At 36.2% G+C, this 19,635-nt stretch overlaps 4 protein-coding genes across 6 annotated transcripts in view; 3 read left to right on the forward strand and 1 right to left on the reverse strand.

Annotated features, from left to right (window-relative positions):
* Positions 1-19,635, reverse strand: part of Spri (Src homology 2 domain-containing protein sprint) — a 268,054-nt gene that overhangs the window by 212,340 nt on the left and 36,079 nt on the right. The gene's annotated exons all lie outside the window — the stretch shown is intronic.
* Obp5 (odorant binding protein 5) lies at positions 6,542-8,974 on the forward strand. Its single transcript, XM_078185856.1, has 5 exons — positions 6,542-6,698; positions 7,568-7,646; positions 7,768-7,856; positions 7,931-8,039; positions 8,490-8,974. The coding sequence occupies exons 1-5, from the start codon at positions 6,633-6,635 to the stop codon at positions 8,576-8,578; spliced, it is 432 nt and encodes a 143-aa protein (XP_078041982.1). The 5' UTR covers positions 6,542-6,632; the 3' UTR covers positions 8,579-8,974.
* Obp6 (odorant binding protein 6) lies at positions 9,125-13,336 on the forward strand. Of its 2 annotated transcripts, none has more exons than XM_078185855.1 (7): positions 9,125-9,556; positions 10,059-10,187; positions 10,262-10,343; positions 10,442-10,530; positions 11,739-11,850; positions 12,366-12,436; positions 12,761-13,336. In XM_078185855.1, exons 2-7 carry the CDS (start codon positions 10,116-10,118, stop codon positions 12,776-12,778), a joined length of 444 nt encoding a protein of 147 aa, XP_078041981.1. In that variant the 5' UTR covers positions 9,125-9,556; positions 10,059-10,115; the 3' UTR covers positions 12,779-13,336. The 2 variants fall into 2 exon arrangements, with proteins under 2 accessions (XP_078041981.1, XP_078041980.1); XM_078185854.1 differs by having other exon boundaries at positions 9,132-9,556; positions 10,056-10,187.
* On the forward strand, positions 17,156-19,249 carry LOC144473300 (pheromone-binding protein Gp-9-like). The gene is made up of 5 exons (XM_078187072.1): positions 17,156-17,316; positions 17,957-18,053; positions 18,427-18,521; positions 18,851-18,959; positions 19,042-19,249. The coding sequence occupies exons 1-5, from the start codon at positions 17,275-17,277 to the stop codon at positions 19,104-19,106; spliced, it is 408 nt and encodes a 135-aa protein (XP_078043198.1). The 5' UTR covers positions 17,156-17,274; the 3' UTR covers positions 19,107-19,249.

The following is a 19,635-nucleotide window of genomic DNA, read 5'->3' on the forward strand; positions in this document are numbered from 1 at the left end:
TGAAAGAACAATATTAATGATGCCTGAGAGTCGTCATTCAAGTGCTAAGGGTTAATTATAACCTCCTTAGCTAAAGAAGGTATCTTTAACCAAACAACCGAATTAATGTTAATCAAAAGCGATGATAGTATCGATGCTGAAAAAAAAAGTTTCAAAGAGGGCGGATAAAGGATCCGTTCCCCAGTTCTGCGGCAAAAATGGATGTCAAAGGCCGTGATTGCCGGCGAGCCGACAAAAGACGCGGACACGGGGGAGAGGGTGGTGGGGGCAAGTTTCGAGAGGCCACTCTGATTAGGAACACGAAGAGGCGTAGCCGAGGGGTGGGTCGAACGGCGACCGTATTTTTTTTTTCGCTCGAGATAAGACCGAAGGCGAAAAGCGGAGGAACTTAGGGGACGGCCAGCGGCTATACGCCGCAATTCGCTCGAAATTTCCCGCAGAAAGTAAGTTTCACGAATCGGCGCCGTCTGAAAGCTAATTCGACCCCGGGTCCGGGGACTCCGGGGTTTAATTGAATGGTAATTAGCATCACAAAGGGCGGCCTTTAATCGCGACGGGGCACGCGATTAATTTACTAGGCGGAACGTTTCGCCCGTCCACGCCGGTAACCTGTTAAAGCCCGAACCGTTCGTTTGCTTCGAGTTTTTACGACCAAGTGGTTTACGGGCTACGTAGTTTGCTTCGTCGACGCGGTTGCAACATTGTGCCGCCGATGCACGTGGCAGATCACGTCGAAACCAGCGTTGCACCTTTCTTATCAAAGAGAACGACGAAAGTGAAATCGGAATTTAACGTCTTCGTTTTGCAATAAAAGTTCCGTGGAATTTATTGAAAAAGATTTATTGTTATTTCATAATCGGCCGATGCCGAGTTCAGAGCCGGATGAAGGTGTTATTGTCGTCGGCGGTTCGTGAGTCGTATTTCAATGATGGCTTTGTTGCTAGAACGATTGCTAAAGACACTGTCGCGACAGCTTGAATTTTATTGAACAACATTATATACTCGATCGCTTCTGAAAGTGTCGTAATATATGTGCTTTAAAGCGAAGTTATTTTTTGAATATTCAACGACGCGAATTTTGTTAGGATTTTCTGATTAATTGCAATTTTAGCACAGATTAGACGTTTTTTAGATACAGGGTGATACACGCGACTCGTGCACCTCCTTCAAATTATTAATAATATATGAACATACTATATCTAATTTTAAGTGAAACAGTAGTGATCTTTATTAGCGTTAAACTTAATTTTTTGAACATTTTTTTTACGTAACAGTAATTTGGAGTATTAATTTTATCACGAATTTCTGCGATCGAAAATTTGCAAAAAGTTAAGCAAAATTATTTGGTAGGTATTAGATTTAGGGATTACGAAAGTGAATACTTTTTTAGTCAGAATTCAATATTCTTCTATATTTTAATATAAATGATATAGTGTGCCACTTAAGAAGATAAAAAAAGAGAAAAATTGTAGAGTAGCCTTAGCACAGATTTGGGGTACTTTTAGGTTAGCTTTAGGTCTGTTTTAGGGCAGCTTAGCGGCAGCGTTAGTACTTCTACTTCCTATGGTACTTTTAGGTTAGGTTAAGGTTTGCTTTCGGGTAATTTGCGGCAGCGTTAGTACTTCTACTTCCTATGGTACTTCTTCAGCAGTTTTCTAGTACCTTTAGGGTTGTTTTATGGCAATTTTAGGAAACTTGAAAATTGTCATTGCTACTGAAATATGAAAAACAATTTGAAAATCGCAAACGTGACTGCGAAAGATGTCTTCGCAGAAAGAAAGACCAAGTAAATTAGATAAAATTACAATTTACAGAAACACCCCATCAAATATCGTAATTTATGTAAAGAAATCAGAATTTACTTTACAGATCAAACAAATTAAATAAAAACGCAATTTACAAAGAAACACCTTATCAAATATCGTAATTTATATAAAAAAAACCACGATCTATTTTACAGACCAAGTAAATTAAATACAAGCACAATTAACAAAAATACCCTATCAAATATCATAGTTTAAATAAAAAAAGTCACTTCATAGAACAATCGTGTCGAATAACAATCATATTACGCCAGGCAAACAACGCAGCTATATTTCGCGTTCTCAAAAAGTCTTAGGGGCGGATAAGATCACCGCTCTCCGATCTTCCAACCGATTGCACGCGCCCGCCTCCCCGCGGAGAATTATAATAATTCTTAGCGCGCGCGCGCGCGAGAGAGAGAGAGAGAGAGAGAGGCTTATCGACAAGACGTTCGTTACGCAACCTCCGCGTACCGCTCGAAACGCAAGCTCGCTTATTACCGCTAATTAAAGGCTTTTAATTAGGGCGGCTGCCGAGGGTCACGTAATTCTCATACCTCGAACCGCGTCGCGGTCCTTCCATTTCCACGATTCGCTTCGAACGTTGTTGTTCCCCTCGCCACGTTCCCGTTTTCTTCCCTCTTTTCTCCTCCTTTTTTCCTCCATCGCGGCCGCGCGAGCGCGCGCTGATTTTCTTCCGTGTTCCCGCCCGCGAACAGGATGGAGCTAGTTGAGGCGCGCACGCGAGCCGAGATTGTCGGCTCGTTAACGCGCGGCGAAAGAGGATCGGGAACGATCGCTTCCCTTTGTGTTGTTCAACCCTTCCGCAGGAATTTCAACGAGAGCCCCCCCCCCCCCCCCTCCGCCTGTTCTGTTACTTCTTGGGAACCGTTTTCGTCTCTTCTAATTTGTCCCGGCCTCCATCAACAAGCTAATAGGATTTCGCGAACGCTGGGTCGCTCGATAAGCCGCGCGGCCCGTTTACACGCGCGCGTAATACACGGCGGCGGTACGCGGAAGGGCTGTGTACATTGAATTTCAGATTTTCGATCGGTCGTCGATATTCATATCCGTGGCTCGCGCACGTCACTTTCTGCGCAGGGCGCGGAGGACAAATCTGTTCTTTTATGGAAACTTTGAGAAAGATAGCTCGAAAAATATTCAAGCGAAAAACTCAACCCCTTAACACATATTCGTCCGCATGACGAAAATTCATCGTTTCTATATTATAGAAAATAATTGATTCTTGTTCTTTTAATTCTAGGTTTTGATTTTTAGAATTTCTACAGATTATTAATTTATTAATTTATAATATTATATTATTGTACATTATATAATATAATACTGTATTGTATTGTATTGTATTCTAGATCCTAACCTCTTAATAGATATTCGTCCGCATGATGGAAATTCATCGTTTTTATATTATAGAAAGTAATTGATTTTTGTTCTTTTAATTCTAGGTTTTGATTTTTAGAATTTCTACAGATTATTAATTTATTAATTTATGATATTATATTATTGTACATTATATAATATAATACTGTATTGTATTGTATTGTATTGTATTGCATCGTATTCTAGATCCTAACCTCTTAATACATATTCGTCCGGATGATGGAAATTCGTCATTTTTATATTATAGAAAATAATTGATTCTTGTTCTTTTAATTCTAGATAATTATTTTTCAAATTTATAATATTATATAATATAATATAGTACTGTATTTTATTGCATTTTCTTTCATTACTATTTCGAATAATATCGAATTATGTATATTACATTTATATATGTAGTATTGTATTATGCTGACTATAGTCCGTAACGAAAGAGTTCAAATGTATTTTAAGATGAGGATAATTGATTTGAAGATGTCATAGACCAGTAGACGGCAACCTACAATTATTTGAAAATTATATTTTATTTTATTATGTTTCATCAGGTTATGTCAGGCTATGTATGAAAACGGATTTTCGTTTAAAAGTTGAGCGCCGTTTAATTAGCTTTTTACATAATCCTCGCCCGACTAAAAATACCCAGGCAATAACAGAGAGAACTTTCGTCTCGCGGCGACACACCGAAAACGATCCCGAAGAATTTCGTCGCGCAATACCGGGCTTCCTTCACCCACATCTGGATCCCGCGTTCCCGTTTTTTTTTTTTTTTAAATTACGGCCCGCGAAATTATAACGAGGACTTTCTCTGTTATCAGGTTTTCTTCAACACGATTCGATTGCCGACGATCGACAATTACGTCCGAATGAATTTTTATTTCTTATGGGTCGATCGAACCATAAGATCGCAGCGAATGTATCTATTATTGCGGGTCTACGTTCTACTGCGACACTTTTATTTCCCAATTAGACTAACGCACGTACAAATAAATTTTTAGTTTATTTTAAATTTAAATATGAATTTTTATTCTATTTTGAATTTAAATTTAAATTTTTAATTCTTAATTTATTTTAAATTTAAATTTAGATTCTTAATTCTTAATTAATTTTAAATTTAAATTTAGATTCTTAATTCTTAATTTATGTAGGCGCCAATAGGCGTCAAGATCAAATTTCGCCCCCGTTTATTATTAAATTTGATTAATTATATATTGTGTGATATTTATGTTATATATTGTAAAAAAGCTTAATATTATTTTTTCACTTTAAGTAGTGTTGATTTAATGTAACAGAATTCAATATTTTGAATATTTTAGTATACTTCCTCAAAAATGCATGTCTAACGAAAAGCTACGACCGTGCCAAAGACTAGCCAAAGGGTTAAGTCTACTGAAACCATTCACCAGACCAATCCTAAACATCAAGTATTTCAAAAGATCTACAACAAAGACGAAAACAATCCTCAGGGACAACAACTCTTCCTCCACGATCTACAATGCAAACAATAAATCCATCGATCCGGCTAAATACTAAAATACACCCATCGAAACGGTCAGCCATAAAACTGCCCCATCATCGGCAGCATCTCGTCGAACAGAACAACTCCGCTTCGCTCGACACAACCGTAGCTTATTCAGAAAGCTGAATCAAAGGTATCCAAAGGCAACGAAAGCCTCCCCGGAGAAAGCAAAGAATGCGCTCTCGCCCTAGTCCGAAGTCGCGAGGGGCAAAGGGAGAGGGTGGAATTCGGGTGACCGTGACAGAACCGTCCCGTCGGTAGAAAGGAATGAACGGGGATCTCTAGGGTAGTCCGCGGAGGAGACGATCAGGTGGAAATTAATCGCGTCGAGACGAAATCGAGGCGAAAGAACGACCGGGGAGGGTGGAAGGAGGGGGGGGTGGAAAAAAACGTAATTATCGAGCCGACGGCGAGTGGTCCTCGGACTAATGGCGACCGGCGGGGGGCGGTTTCTCTGGCCAGATGCTCCCGTTTTAAGGGTGTTCCCCGAGATACAAGGGTTCGCCATTAACGCGAGTCTTCTGACGCGGAAGGGTCCGGGGACAAAGGGAGCAAACATCTCGAACTTGCTCCGCGTAGTTAGAGACCGTGGTAACCGCGACCCGAACAGACCCGGCCCCGAAGACACCACCCCATAGATCGCAAGACACGCACGGGGTATTGGTCTCCGCAGAAACTTCCCCCTGACGATTGTACGAGGAGGAACGATTATTAGAGGTTATGCGGTACGAGTTCATCGCAGCTCCTGTTCCCGTTTTCAAATCCTTTTTCCAATGATATTTATATTAAATATTATCCTTATAATATAATTATCCTATATTCCTGTTTTCAAATCCTTTTTCCAATGATATTTATATTAAATATTATCCTTATAATATAATTATCCTTAATATTTTTGATAATAGCATCAGACAATTTTTCTTCCTTTTATCGACTCTATTTTTGTGTCTAAGCTTTGATGACAGAAGAACTTATTTTTATTTCGATCTGGAGAAAATTAAATTGAATATTATTAAATATTAAAAAATAATATTAACTCTTAGCACTCGAATGGCGACTCTGCGCCGCCATTGAAATTACTGTAATACATTCCAAAATTAATTTTAATAGACCAAAGGTTAGATTTAAAAATGGTTAAAAGTTTAACTATTATACAAGTCACGAGACTCAATTTCATGTGCATAAAATAAATATTGTTACATAAAATAGAGACTCTAGAAACCAGAAAAATTATTTTACCAAGTCTATCAAAATTCCACACTTTTTCGTATAAAATTTTTTAGGTTATAAAGTCTTTTATATACGAAATTATTAAATGGACATCACGATCAAAGCATAAATTGTAATACAAATGGTAAAAAATCTAAATAAATGCTTCTTGTCATTTTCTAAAGCAAAACAAGTAACCATTGTTCGATCTCGATAGGTCAAAGTGTTAAAGTGAAATAAAGTTAAAGAAAATAGTGTCCCATAAATTCTTTGCGCGCCACGCTGTGTATAACCTCAAAAGTATACTCAATGAAAATTCGCGATATAATGTATATTAAATGGTGACTAACATTTATTATTTACACATATTGATTTCGCATTAAAAAAAAAGGAAGGAATTTACGGGACACCCTAATATATTTAGCATCGGCGGAGCTCGATTGTGCAATCGTACCGGAAGTGGGCAAGATCGTACCGCGTTGCATAAAATTAACGAACTTGTCAACAGGCCGAAAATCAGCGGTTTCGTGGTAACAACGTCGCTAGTCTTTAATCATTTCATTTTCGTGGAGCAAGTGGGTATTAATCAGTGTAGTACGAAACTGTCGACAGGTGGGCAAAGAGGGTTTATAAGACGGTGACCAGTCGTCGAGGCAGAAGTTTCGTTATTGTTCGTTCGAAATTTTGTCCAATAGTTACGAGTAGATATGAACGGGAAATATTTGTTGCTCGGTTTTACGGTGGCGCTTGTCGTGTTCGAACCTGTGCATAGTGTGAGTTCTGCGAAAATCTTTTGAGAAATAATTCCATTTTTGATATTGTATTTTATACTTTAAATTCATCCATTTGTAAAAGGACTTCAAGATGTCGTAAATCGAATTCGTCTTTTTTAAATCAAATTCATTCTTTTTAAATTAAATTTCACTTTTTGTCAGTCAAACTTATCATTTTGTAGGACAAATTTATTTATTTATGAGCAGAATTAATTTTTTTGTAAATCAAATTACCTTTTTTGTGAGTCAAATCAAATTCTTTGTGAATCAAATCAATTTCTTTGTGAATCAAATCAATTTCTTTGTAAGTCAAATTAATTTCTTTGTTAGTGAAATTAGTTTCTTTCTAAATAAAATGTTCGCCACGCTCAAATCAAATTCGTCCTTTTGCAAATCAAATTCATCCCGTTTGCAAATCGAATTCACCTTTTACTAAATCAAATCTACCTTTTCTAAAATCGAATTTTACCTTTCTCCGAATTAAGTTCACCCTTCTGTAAATAAAGTTCATATTTCTGTAGACGAAGCTCAATCTTTAAGGGTTGAAATTCGCCCTCTTCGAAACTATTATTATGAAAATACGATCTAATGTAAATTTACCCTAAAATATTTTATTTTATTATACAGATGTAACAATGTTCGTAGATTTTAAGGAATTCTTCATTAATGAGAACTAACTATAGCTTCGTTCGCTTGTCTTCATTGAATTTCTACAATAACATCCGAAACAATTTGCGAAATATATTTGAAGTTGCATTTACATCGTCACAGTCTCTTTCAAAATAAATTAGATTTACAAAAGGCTACATTGTCATTAAAAATGGATAATTTCTAAGTTGCAAAACATTTATAACATCCGTCGATTGTAGGCCATCGCTCCGGAACAATTCGAGAAAATGGTGGCCGCGATGCGGAGATCATGCGTGCAGAAATCCCAGACGACCGAAGGTAAAATAAATAAAACTTCAAATTGCAGTTTCGTATAACAAACAAAAATAGTCGAGTCAAAACTTGTCCCATGAGTTTTCGAATCTGAAAATTTGACATCCATTCTTGTACGATCTTTTAGAGTTGGTCTTAGGACTAAGAGAAGGACAATTTCCGGAAGATCCTAACCTCGCATGCTACACATTCTGCATTCTAAAGTCCTTGAACAGTGTAAGCGTCAATTAATAATTACTTTGTTGCTATCTGAACTGTCTGCCGCTATTAACTTAACGTTTCGATGTTAGTACAAGAACGGAGGCATCGATGGTAAGATGATAGTACGACAAATGGACGTAATGCCGCTCGAGACGCTGCCACGATTCAAAGCGGCGATAAAAAGTTGTTTGGCACAAGGTAAGACTATTATTTAAATATTGATCATTATTGGTATTTAAATACTTATTAGTATCTGTATTTAAATACTTATTATTATCAGCATTTAAATACTCATAATTATATTATTTAACCTTTTGCACTCGAGTGGCGACTCTGAGGCACCACTAAAATTGCTCTGTCACCTACTAAAATAATTTTTACAGCAACAATGTTTAATTTTGGATGAATTGTTGAAAATTAAAGTTTTGGTATGAATCACAAGAGTTAATTTGGTATATTTATAAAATGCACTTTGTTACTTAAAATTGAAATACTGTAAATCAGAAAAATTACTTCAAATTTACAATTAAAATGGCTTCGAGTGCAAAGGGTTAAAACACTCATCCAACCCTCCAAAAATTCGAATGACGCGTGAACGTCTTGCACGGCGTCTGACGCTTTAAATTCATTCGATTCTCTATGCGACAGAGTTCAACGAGCCTGACGACTGCAGTATGACCTATCGATACACGAAATGCGTCTACGATGCCGATCCGGAAGCCTTCTTCTTCCCTTAAACGTTCGCACCATTACAACCGAGCGGACGTTGCGCGAATCACCGATTATTATAATCATTGCAAAGTCACCGTCGAAGATATCTAATCGTTTCGTAAGATCATTACTACGACGAATAACGGTATCGTTAATACAATAAATTCGCGTGCTTCGAAAGACAAAGACCGCGACAAGACTCAAAAGATATGGGAGAAATTTTAATAGATAAAGATATTAATTATATCTTATTATATAAAATAAGATGTACAAAATTATTATATAAAATACGATATAATTCTGTCAGCATTTCACTGATTAATCCATCTATATACTAGCATTTTGATAGCTAAGTTAGATTAAATAGAGGTTATGTCACGGTGATGTATATTAAAAGATTGAATAAAGGTTATGTCAGGTTATGTAAATAAATTGTACGTAAACGATAGAATATTAGAAGAAAATATTCTTCGTTTTATAAACGAATTAACCTTACTTTTTGTTCAGAATAGTAAGTTGCGCCAGGTCGGGCGAAAATACTGGAGCATATAATTCGCATCGTCCAATGGCCGACTCCTTCGAGCAGCTTTGATCTTTGGCTACGACGATACCCCACCGTGAAATAGTTCGGCGACGATGGGCGATGATACAAGTCATTGCATAATCCCCGCGCATCCTGGCGCAACTGTATTACGTGGTTGGTCCGCCACGCGTCGCTCCTCCTTTTCCGGCACCAGCTATTAACCTCTGGGATCATCCGCGGAACCGGAGATTGCGTTTCGCTGCTTTAATCACACGGTCAACGGACTAATCACCGGTCAGCCGCGCGGATCATCGGGGACACAAAAATTGTTCGTTCTCCTACTTGGCCGGCGTGTGGCCCGGTCCCGCTCGATATAAAAGGGTACAGATCCTTGGCTCGCGCTCGAGATTAGTAGTTTAACTCTTCCACGGTATTTTTTTTGCAACCATCGGGCGAACGACTGCGGACAGTGCTCAGCCTGGTATGCATTCGACTTCATTGTCTCGTCGGCTAGAACGCGGGGCGCATCCCTTCGGATAAAAATTATCAAATCAATTGGAAAATCGATATTAACCCCTTGCACTGTGACTCCTTTCACGCTGCGTTGATTAACACCGATTTGTTCTTAATATTTTTAATAATAGGACTAGAGAATTGTTTTCTCTTCTGCTATTTTTATTTTATTTAATTTGGAAACTTTGATCGCGGAAGAATTAAAGATTTCGATTTAAAAGAAATTAATAATATTAATATTTAGTAGATTTCGCATGGAAGCTTTGTCACGAGTGTGAATCATTATTATAGTGCAACGGGTTCATTCGTAGGACTTTGAAACCCTATACTTTGAGAAACAAGTGTCCATTGACAGAGTCCGCTAGACAATGACTGTAACACCTTCTCTTAATTTTGCAATTACTTGAGATAAATAACTCGCGTTTACCACTTTTAATACAATCTCCATTTGACTGTTTTGACCAAAGTAGGCAGCTACGGAAGTAGCCCAGAATTATAATCGGGTTGGTGCGGCGACAGTTTCGAAAATGAGGAACCTTGGTATCGCTTTCGCGATGGGATTCCTGCTCATGCTTGCGATCATCTGGGAAGCCGAGAGCGTGAGTTGATTGCGATCATTCCCCCGTGTACGCGCGGTAACTGCGCGACCAAGTGACCTAATTTGCATTCGTAGAAAAAAGTGACCATAGAAGAAGCCAAGAACACCGTCAAGAATCTCAGGAAGCCGTGTCAGAAGAAGACGAACGCGACGAAAGGTATATCATGATAGTTCGATGTAGATCGATTGTTCGTTCGTGTAACTTGTTCTTGGTTTCGTGTAACTTGTTCTTCTTCCGTCGATTTTGTCGCGCAGAACTATTGGACGGACAACACAAAGGCGAGTTCCCGAGGGACGAGAGATTGATGTGCTACATGAAGTGCATACTAACCACGACTAAGACAGTAAGTAATCATTTTTAGGTACGTCGATTATGCGAAATGCTCTTTTCAACCCTCGATAGTAGAATTCTTTGCGCTCGAGGGCTCCGGAGCGGAGCCATTTAAAATTTATTTATATTGTCTCTTTAGCAGAGCCTTCGAGTCGGAAGATTTATTTTAAATAACTCCGCTCCGGAGTTCTAGTATGCAAAGTGTTGACGATTTAAGATTTATTATTAATTATAATAATAGTATACGTTCATATAGTGCGTTTCCTTAATTTTAATAATATCATTTCGAATTTAAATTAAAACAATGTAGACTAAAAAAAAGAATTCAGCATTTATACTTGTAATTTATTATTAATTTATTGATACCCGCCCTACGATATTTTCATAGCTACATTGATAGTATACGTTCATATAGTGAATTTATTCTATCGCATTCAAAAGTAAATTTTATACTAACAAAATTTAAATTTAAAAAATCCTCAATATTGAAACTATTGATATGAGCCAGAAGAATTAATTTCACACGCATAAAATATATTTTGTCACATAAACTAAAAATACTATGAACCAGAAAAATTATTTTAGATTTGGAGATAAAATTGCTTGGAGTGCAAAGGATTAATTTCGTATTCAGATTAAAACAACGTAGACTGAGAAAAAAGATTGTGCATTTACACTTAACAGTTTGCTACACACTGACGCATTAACTTCTATAAATATTTACTTGTTTAAGTGAACTTTTATGCAAAGTATAAATCACATACGTCAATCGCGAAACAAACAAATTAGCTGCAACTAACGCGACAGTAGTTTTAAGTACATTTGAATCATCTCGTTTCCAATTGTGCATAATTTTATGAATCCATGATAGAGTTACCACGTTAAATAACAGCGTGCAAAAAATTAATTTCACATTCATCTTCGGATAAAGTAGAAAATCGTGTTTACATTCCGAAGCCGAACGCGTTGCATTTATTTTTAGTTCGTAGAAAAAATTTCATCGCTAATCTAGGAAATCATTTTTGTTAACAATATACATGGAATTAGGCGCCGTTTTATTGATAATATTCGGTTACAGATTTTGAGATGTGTTCAATTTTTATATTCGATTATTTAATATCATTTAATAGCTTAATTAATGCAGTTTTATATAAATTATAGCGCAGGCTGTAAACTTTCATGTCTAGTATAATTGACAGAAAATTACTTGTTACCTTTCAGCTGAGGAACGACGAGGTGCAGTACGAATGGTTCGTTAAGAATGCTCGCCTCATGTTGGAAGAACAATATGTTCCGCGAGTCGAGCACGTGGTCGAGGTTTGCCGAGAACGAGGTACGAAACAGTGTACAATTTGTTAGTTTATAGTTTAAGAAATTTCATTTGCATCGATTGTAGAAAAAAGGGTGGTATTTTAATAATTTTTCCGACGAATAACAATTTTTTTCATTTCCCGAGAAATTGTTAAGTATTAATGTCCACAAGGTCTCCCAAAAATTATTTATAATCCAGTAGTGAGAGGTTCCTCTGGTCATTTGAAGTAACTTTTTCCTTAACACAAATTCAATCCGCAGCTTCGTTTATGAGTTATTAACGAAAGAACGTTGACCAATGAGAGACGAGCCTGACTGACGCGACGCGGCCGAGCCAATAGACGACGTCTACTTTCGCTGATTGGCTCGGCCGCCTCGCCTTGGCTTATCTCGCCTCTCATTGGTCAATATTCGCGAGCTAAAGAATTACAAGCTAGAAAATTACGGACCAAAAAAATTATTTTCAAAAATTACAATTTGGACCACTGTTTATCGAAGTTCAACCAATCCTTAACAATAAGATGATTTTTGTTGCAGTTTCTACTTCGTTGAAGGGCTGCGAGCTCGCATGGGAGCTAGGGAAATGTGTTTGGGACGTCGATTCCGAGGTAATTCATAGTAAAATAAGCATCACGCATGTTTAACTAGGCAAAATTGTTAATTATATTAATTACCAAAATTACGAGCTACAAAACATTCTATATAAAATTCTAATCATATGTATTAATTATATAAGAAAAGAATGATGAGACAAAAAATTTTTTACAAACTTTAGTACAGTATAATAAAAGCTGTACGCATATAATAAGTACAAACTTAGTACAATATAGTAAAAAACAATATAGTCGCGTTCAGGCTCAGTAATTCCAGCGTTAATTCGCTATTATATTAATTAATTTTCCACAATCTAATCAAATTTTCCGTTGCCGCAGCTGTACATTGCTCCATGACGATTTCTGATGGACGAAGTTGCAGTACTACCTAGAAAGCATGATGAAGATTACGTCATCCGGTCATCGTCATCGGCGCTATCGTTACAGACACCATTGAACAACACCCCGACGATTTACTTGCATGGAATTGTAAATTCTCATTAAACGTTCTCCTATCCAACGAAGTATCCTATCAATGCAGGATCGTAAACGTAATTGTTCCTCCTCGGAATAACATTGATCTTCTCGAATACGAATTATTCGAGAAGAGAAATGATTCCACGATTTTTTTTTTTGTTACAGCCACTTGTACTGACAAAATAGACAGACGTTAAGAAATATAATAAAAGAGCATTGAAATCCTTTGAAACCGATCAAAACAAAGCGTGAATTGGTTATTAAAATTTATGATTAAAGAATTCGCCTTTATTCAAGGTTTTATAGCTTTTAAGAATGTGTATTATTAATTTTTCATTATTTCATTGTGATGAGAATGGTACCATTATATTCTAGTATATTATAGAGTATCGTTTCATTGTTTTTCGTAATAAAATCCATTAAAAATTCAGTATGTAACTGTTAGTTGTTTAATTAGTTATTAAATTGTTGCCCCTAAATCTACTGTGTATTATATTATACTATAATACTATTCTATAATTACTTTACTGTAATATACAAGCCGTCGCAAATAATATTTTACGCAATTTTCAGATTTATAAATAAAATTATAGAAACGAGTGAAAATGAAATAAAAATATAATAAAATTTAAAATTGATTTCAAATGAGTTTGTAATAATTTTAAAAATTATACACATTGAATTATAATAAAGGAATATTAATTTGTACGGAACTATGAAGGAGGTTTAAAATCTTAGGTTAGGTTTTTAATCGTAGCTCACTATAGATGAGAGATTACTCATCACTGTTCCACAGTGTTTTAAAGCGCTTCATATTTAAGTAAAACATATTACGCAACGTTGCATCTTGGCAATCTTGAAAACGGGAAACCATTATGCGATTTTAAAAATAGAAAAATATAAAGAAACTTGGAGTTGCGAAGAAAATTCTATAACGTTGAAAGTAAAAATTGAAGGTTTCACGAAGTGATGCCGCATGCGTTGGTCGCTTTATTTAATTGAAGACGAACGCATTGTCCGTCCTCGCGTAACAATAAAGAGATAAGGAGACAGAAATTATGGCAAAGGGGTCCCCCTCGGACTGCTTCGCCGAAGCGAATTCCAGCTTTGATCATTGATATCAATTTAATGAACTTCTGTGAAACGTTCATTCGATTTAATAACCGGCACCGGAGGTTTTCCCGCAGTTTCTTCTATTTGCAACATAAAATTTGAAGTCAGCAACAGCGAGTCGCCGGTAAAAATGATATTTAATAGACGATTCGAATCGACGAAATGTTTTAATCAACGATTATCCTGGAATCGAAGTTTAGATTCGAATTGTTGTCCTATTAAGGAAAATATTAAGAAAAATGGTTAATTAACGCAACGTGAAAAAAAGGTCGTAGCGAAAAGGGATAATTTTCCGTCGTCTAAGGGTTAATTATATTGCAACTTAAAAATTTTATTGTCGAACGCTTATGTGATTGTTCGATTGGTTAATGTTTCTAAATAACGTAAATGAACTTTGATACGTTTATTCGATGTAAAATAATATATTTCTTTTGTTATAAAATAGGAGCGTTGAACGCGATTTAAATCGTTAATTTAACTTTATTTTTAATAATTGAGGGAAAAGGGTTAAGTATCGCTTCGACCGGTGACTCACGGATTTAAAATTTTACGCCGTGAACGCAACGAATAACGCATCCGTAGGAAACAATTCGGATTTCGCGAAATCCTTTTTGCCTGCGTGCTCCTTGGAAATACGACATAATTGTAGCTTCGCCGTGGTATCGCCGGCTCCGCGATCACGCAACTGTCTCAAGATCGAGCCAGCCGGTGGCGTGAACTTGGCAATCCAGTTAAGAAGGCCGCGAGCGCGCACGCGAAAGATATTGTGCACGGGCAGAGTTTTGAGCGCGGCCTCTTCCGACTCTTCCATGGCCGGAGGCTCTTTATCTACGCTAACGCATCGGCTCGAGGACGACGAGCAAAAAGGTCGGCAGCGTTTGCTCAACGCTCGGCGACGAAGACGCCGATTACGAGGCGACATAATCGCCTCGGACAATAGATCGGAATAACAATGTTCTTGAAAATCCATCAGCGCTTCCGCCCGACGTTCGTCCCGTCGCGGCTTGATAAAAAGAAGAAAGCAATTTAATCGGCACTGTTGCTGTGTTACACAATATACCATTTTGCTATATGCGATTCTGAACGCGTGTTGAAACCATGAAATTATTCTTCTCGTTGTCGTTTTAATTAAAATGCGAATTTTTAGGATGGTTCGACGGAAAATTTGAATCGATATTCTACGCGTTTATTTATTGGAATTGTTTCTTAGCTTTTAACACTAGATTTACGAAATCCGTCAAAATGACGGGTTATGATTATATTAATGATTTATTAAGGTTATGTCAAGATACTTGCGGTGTTGTTAATGTACTATTATTCAAATTTTATAGATACAATTATGGCTTGTTTATTCAACTTATATATATTACTTCTGGCAAATAATAAAACAACGCTCGTTCAAAATCAGAATAAATCGTTAATAATAATATCAGAATAAGCTGCTTTTAATACTCCGTAAATCTAGTGTTAAATAAGAATAGAGAATTTGAGGTAGAGGAAATATGATTGAATTAGTATCGAGGCTCGTTTTTATAGTCACCGATTATACATAATTACATAAACGAGCCAATTACTGTACCTTTTGTTTCTTTTCAAGCATAATTGTCTTTATATTTATTGAGTAAAGTTGTATATAATATTTATTCGTATTATACATAATATTTATTTTTATATAATAATATTGAGTAAAGTTGTATATAATATTTATTCGTATTATATACGATATTTATTTGATTTAAATGAATCATGTAAAAAAGCAGAAAGCTCTTGAAATGTCACAGTAATTATTTCATTTTCTTGATACGGATTCGCCAAATCTTCTGCAATTCTGAAAATACCTAAAATACTATAGAAAGTATCTATTTTCAGTAAAATAAATTATTCTAGATAATATATGACAATGTTATTTATACCGGTAAAAGGTATGAAGAAATATGATATATGATATTGCCATTCTATTTGACAAAATCAATTTTTATGCATACCAAATTTATTCTTGTGACTCCTACCAACAGTATTACTGCTTGACAATCTTTTTAAATCCTAAACCTTATTGTTGCAAAAATTATTTTGAAATGAAATAGAATAATTTTAGCGGTGCCTTAGAGTCACCACTCGAGTGCAAAGGGTTAATAGCGAAAACTGCTGAAGCCCGAGAACAAGGCACAGTGATTGATCCATCTAGTCCAGGACTCGGAATTAACCGGCACATAATTTTCAGACGGCAAGGGGTACGCCTCGTAACTTCCATAGCGACTCCTTGTGGTCGCCATTTCCTATACGGAGCATCTCTGGGGCATGTGTCTATTGCTATAGTATAGTATGTTATATAGGCGATTGTCGGGAAGCGAGACGCGCGACGAGAGTGGGCGTAGCCCTCGCGATCCGAATATCGCGTGCCGGTTAATTCCGAGCCCTGATCTGGTCTATGACAAGTTAGCTGAATGACAAGTAAATTTAGTAATTGTGCCCTAATTAAACTGCTCCATGGTTAGGAAATCTATTATTTTTAGAACCAAAGATCTATCTTAAATCATTATTAAAAAGGCTTCTTTCAAGCACTTTACTATACCAAATTTGATCAATATCGACTGTAATACACCGTTAGCCAGTAGCCATTAATGCTCAATTCTCCAGCATTATTTCTTTTCAGTATCCTTGGTCGATCCACGACCGTGCGATCTATTTTTAGAACAATTTGATCCCGCGAAGATAAACCGAACAGAAGCACAAAAAAAAACGATCGTTATTAGGGACCGTTGTTTCATGGGACTCGAGTCTCGTAAAATTGTTGATCCATATAATCACGGGACGATTTATCCGCGAAGGTTCCTGGTTTGCGTAAGCGTCGGCCAGGTCCAAGTAACTCAATTGCACAAATCGTCGAAACATAAATTCTAATAAGATCCACTTAGTTGTAACAACGATACCCATTGTTCGCGGAACGACCGAACCGATCGGACAATGGGACATTCGTAGGACGTTCGCCGATGGACGAGAGGAATCCTCGTAATGGAAAATCGGGTGGTTGCGCGGTCGAATTGATTGCTCCTGTCAGAATGCAATTAAAACCGTGTTACGTAAAAAAAAATCAGATAAGAGGGGCAATTATTTCTCTTCCTGTTGTTACACACAGAGAGATCTAACACCTGGCACGATAAATATCCGCGACATATAAATATCGTGTTTAAGCATCGGCAGGCATCAGTTTTACGGATACTCCTGTCGAAACGAGCCCCGCTAACCGACACAGAGTAGACACGATGAGGTCCGTTTTGCTTATCTGCAGCCTCTTCTTCGTCGCAGTGAGTAGACAGTAGCATTAACGATGGGCGCAAGTCGCGTTTCTAAATGTTAACGCGGCGTCGGTGTGGTGTCAAAATGCGACGTGATTAGTGCAGTGGTTTATTTTATTCAGAGTTCGCTGTTATTGGAATAACTGTTCATCTGATTAATTATTCGAATGGATGAACTATCGAATGATTTTGTTCGCTGTTATTTTATCTGCGAATCAATTTTTCGCTAATAATTTATTCGCAAAGAATTTATTCGCAAAAAATTTATTCGCAAAAAATTTATTCATAAAGAATTTATTCGCAAGGAATTTATTTGCAAAGAATTTATTCGCAAAAAATTTATTCATAAAGAATTTGTTTGCAAATAATTTATTCGCAAAGAATTTTTTCTCGAGAAATTAATAATTTTATATTCAAAATTAAACCAGGGGTTAAAGAAATTATTCAAGTTCCAATGAATAATTTTAAAAATAGTAACGGAAATTTGCTCTTCTTTCTACTATTATTTGTTACTAATAACTACTTTCTAATATTTTTTGAACAATTGTTTTGTAACGTTAAAGATATGAGAATAACTATAGAGACTTTTATATACAATTTTATTCAGTGTGTGGTTGAGAAATTGTTTTGAATTAATTTATTATTTTAGACAGTTGTGCGCGGCGATCTCAACGAAGATGAGAAGAAAATATTTGAAGTTCTCAAGGAAGATTTCATTCCCTGCGCTCAAGAAGCCGGACTGCAACGTATGTATAACCTATAAACTAAATTATTTATAAAAAATCGAAAGTATCGAAATAAATAATAAACGGTAGCATTCATTACATTTTAACCTCCAATAATAAATAGTTCATGCAATAGAATTACTATAATCAATTTTAGTATTTTAATTAACAATTATAAAAAATACTTTTCTTAAAAATTATTAAACGTTCTATATAATCAAAGTAAATAACAAAGTTCATATAATTTGTACTTGCAGTCTTAATAGTGAGACTATAAATATTTTATTGTATTTATTGTTGAACACCAAACTATTAAACATTCGATAGCACAAACCAGAAACAATTTCCAAATGTACATCAATTTAACGATTAATTTTATTCATGGTACTTTCAGCTGCCTTGGAACCTATAGCAAAAGCTGATATGTCACCTGAGGACGCAAGCAAAATGTTCTGCGCTTACGCTTGTGTCATGAAGCGACGCAACATAGTAAGTAAAATTTCTTAAGAAAATATATATGTATATATTATTACATATACACTTATGCACGGAAATATTCGAACACTGGAACTTTTAATATTCGACTAAAAGAATAAAATTGTACGTTTGAAATTCGTCGAAAAATTAAAGACACACATCAATAAGGGGCTGCGATTCGATAAAGTAAATCTGCAAGAAATAATATTTCATTTTGAATAATTTTCGTCTTACTTTTACAATTGGAGCATTAATTGATAATTTAGAGTTTACATGCAAGGGGTTAAAAAATGATTTCTATTGGAAATTGTTTTTTATTTCTATCAAAATTGAATTCGTAGTTGGAAGGTGCCGAAATCAATGTTGACAAGATGAAGGAGCTTTTTGCTGAAACCATCCCCGAGAAAGCCAGCGAGTATACTCAGATGATTGACACCTGTGTGGGAGAAGGTAACGTCGATCAGTAATAAACAATTGTTTCACAGAATTATATATCGTGACATTTATCTTGACGGATCTGTGTTCGTTTCAGTGAAAGGTATGGACGACGAGTGCGCCGTGCTGGAGAAATTCAGCAACTGCATGGAGAAAATGTAAAAAAACGAAGATCGCGTCACCGTCCAATGGGAATGCCGTGCTTTAACAAAAACCAAGGGTTTATGGGAGAATGCTTTGTAAACTTGCAACTAAAGGGGGAATGACTTCCAATATTACATAATAAAGATATCCTCGTTCTGACAGCGTGCGTTAATTTATTGTCCCTAATTGTTGTTGAAATTAACAAGATTAATTATTCTTGTAAATTGTTTCACACAAAAATTGATTCTTTATTAGAACAAAATATGCGAGGGTAGAAGAAAAATATAGGGTTTCCATTCCAGGAGACAAAGTTACTCTCCTTGAAGGTTAAGTTACTCTCCTTGAAGGTTAAGTTACCCTCCGCATAACCTTCAAAGCGATCGACAAAAAGGAAACAATAAAATGATCGTCTTTCCTCTTGAAATCGATTAACTTTCATATTTAACAGTTTTTGCCTCAAGCGTTCTCGGATAAGTATCCGAAAAAAACTATAGTGACGTGTTAATTAATTTCAATGCATTACGTAAAGGAACTATATATGCGGCTG

This window comes from Augochlora pura, chromosome 7 (genome assembly GCF_028453695.1).
Source record: "Augochlora pura isolate Apur16 chromosome 7, APUR_v2.2.1, whole genome shotgun sequence".
Classification (NCBI taxonomy): Eukaryota; Metazoa; Arthropoda; class Insecta; order Hymenoptera; family Halictidae; genus Augochlora; species Augochlora pura.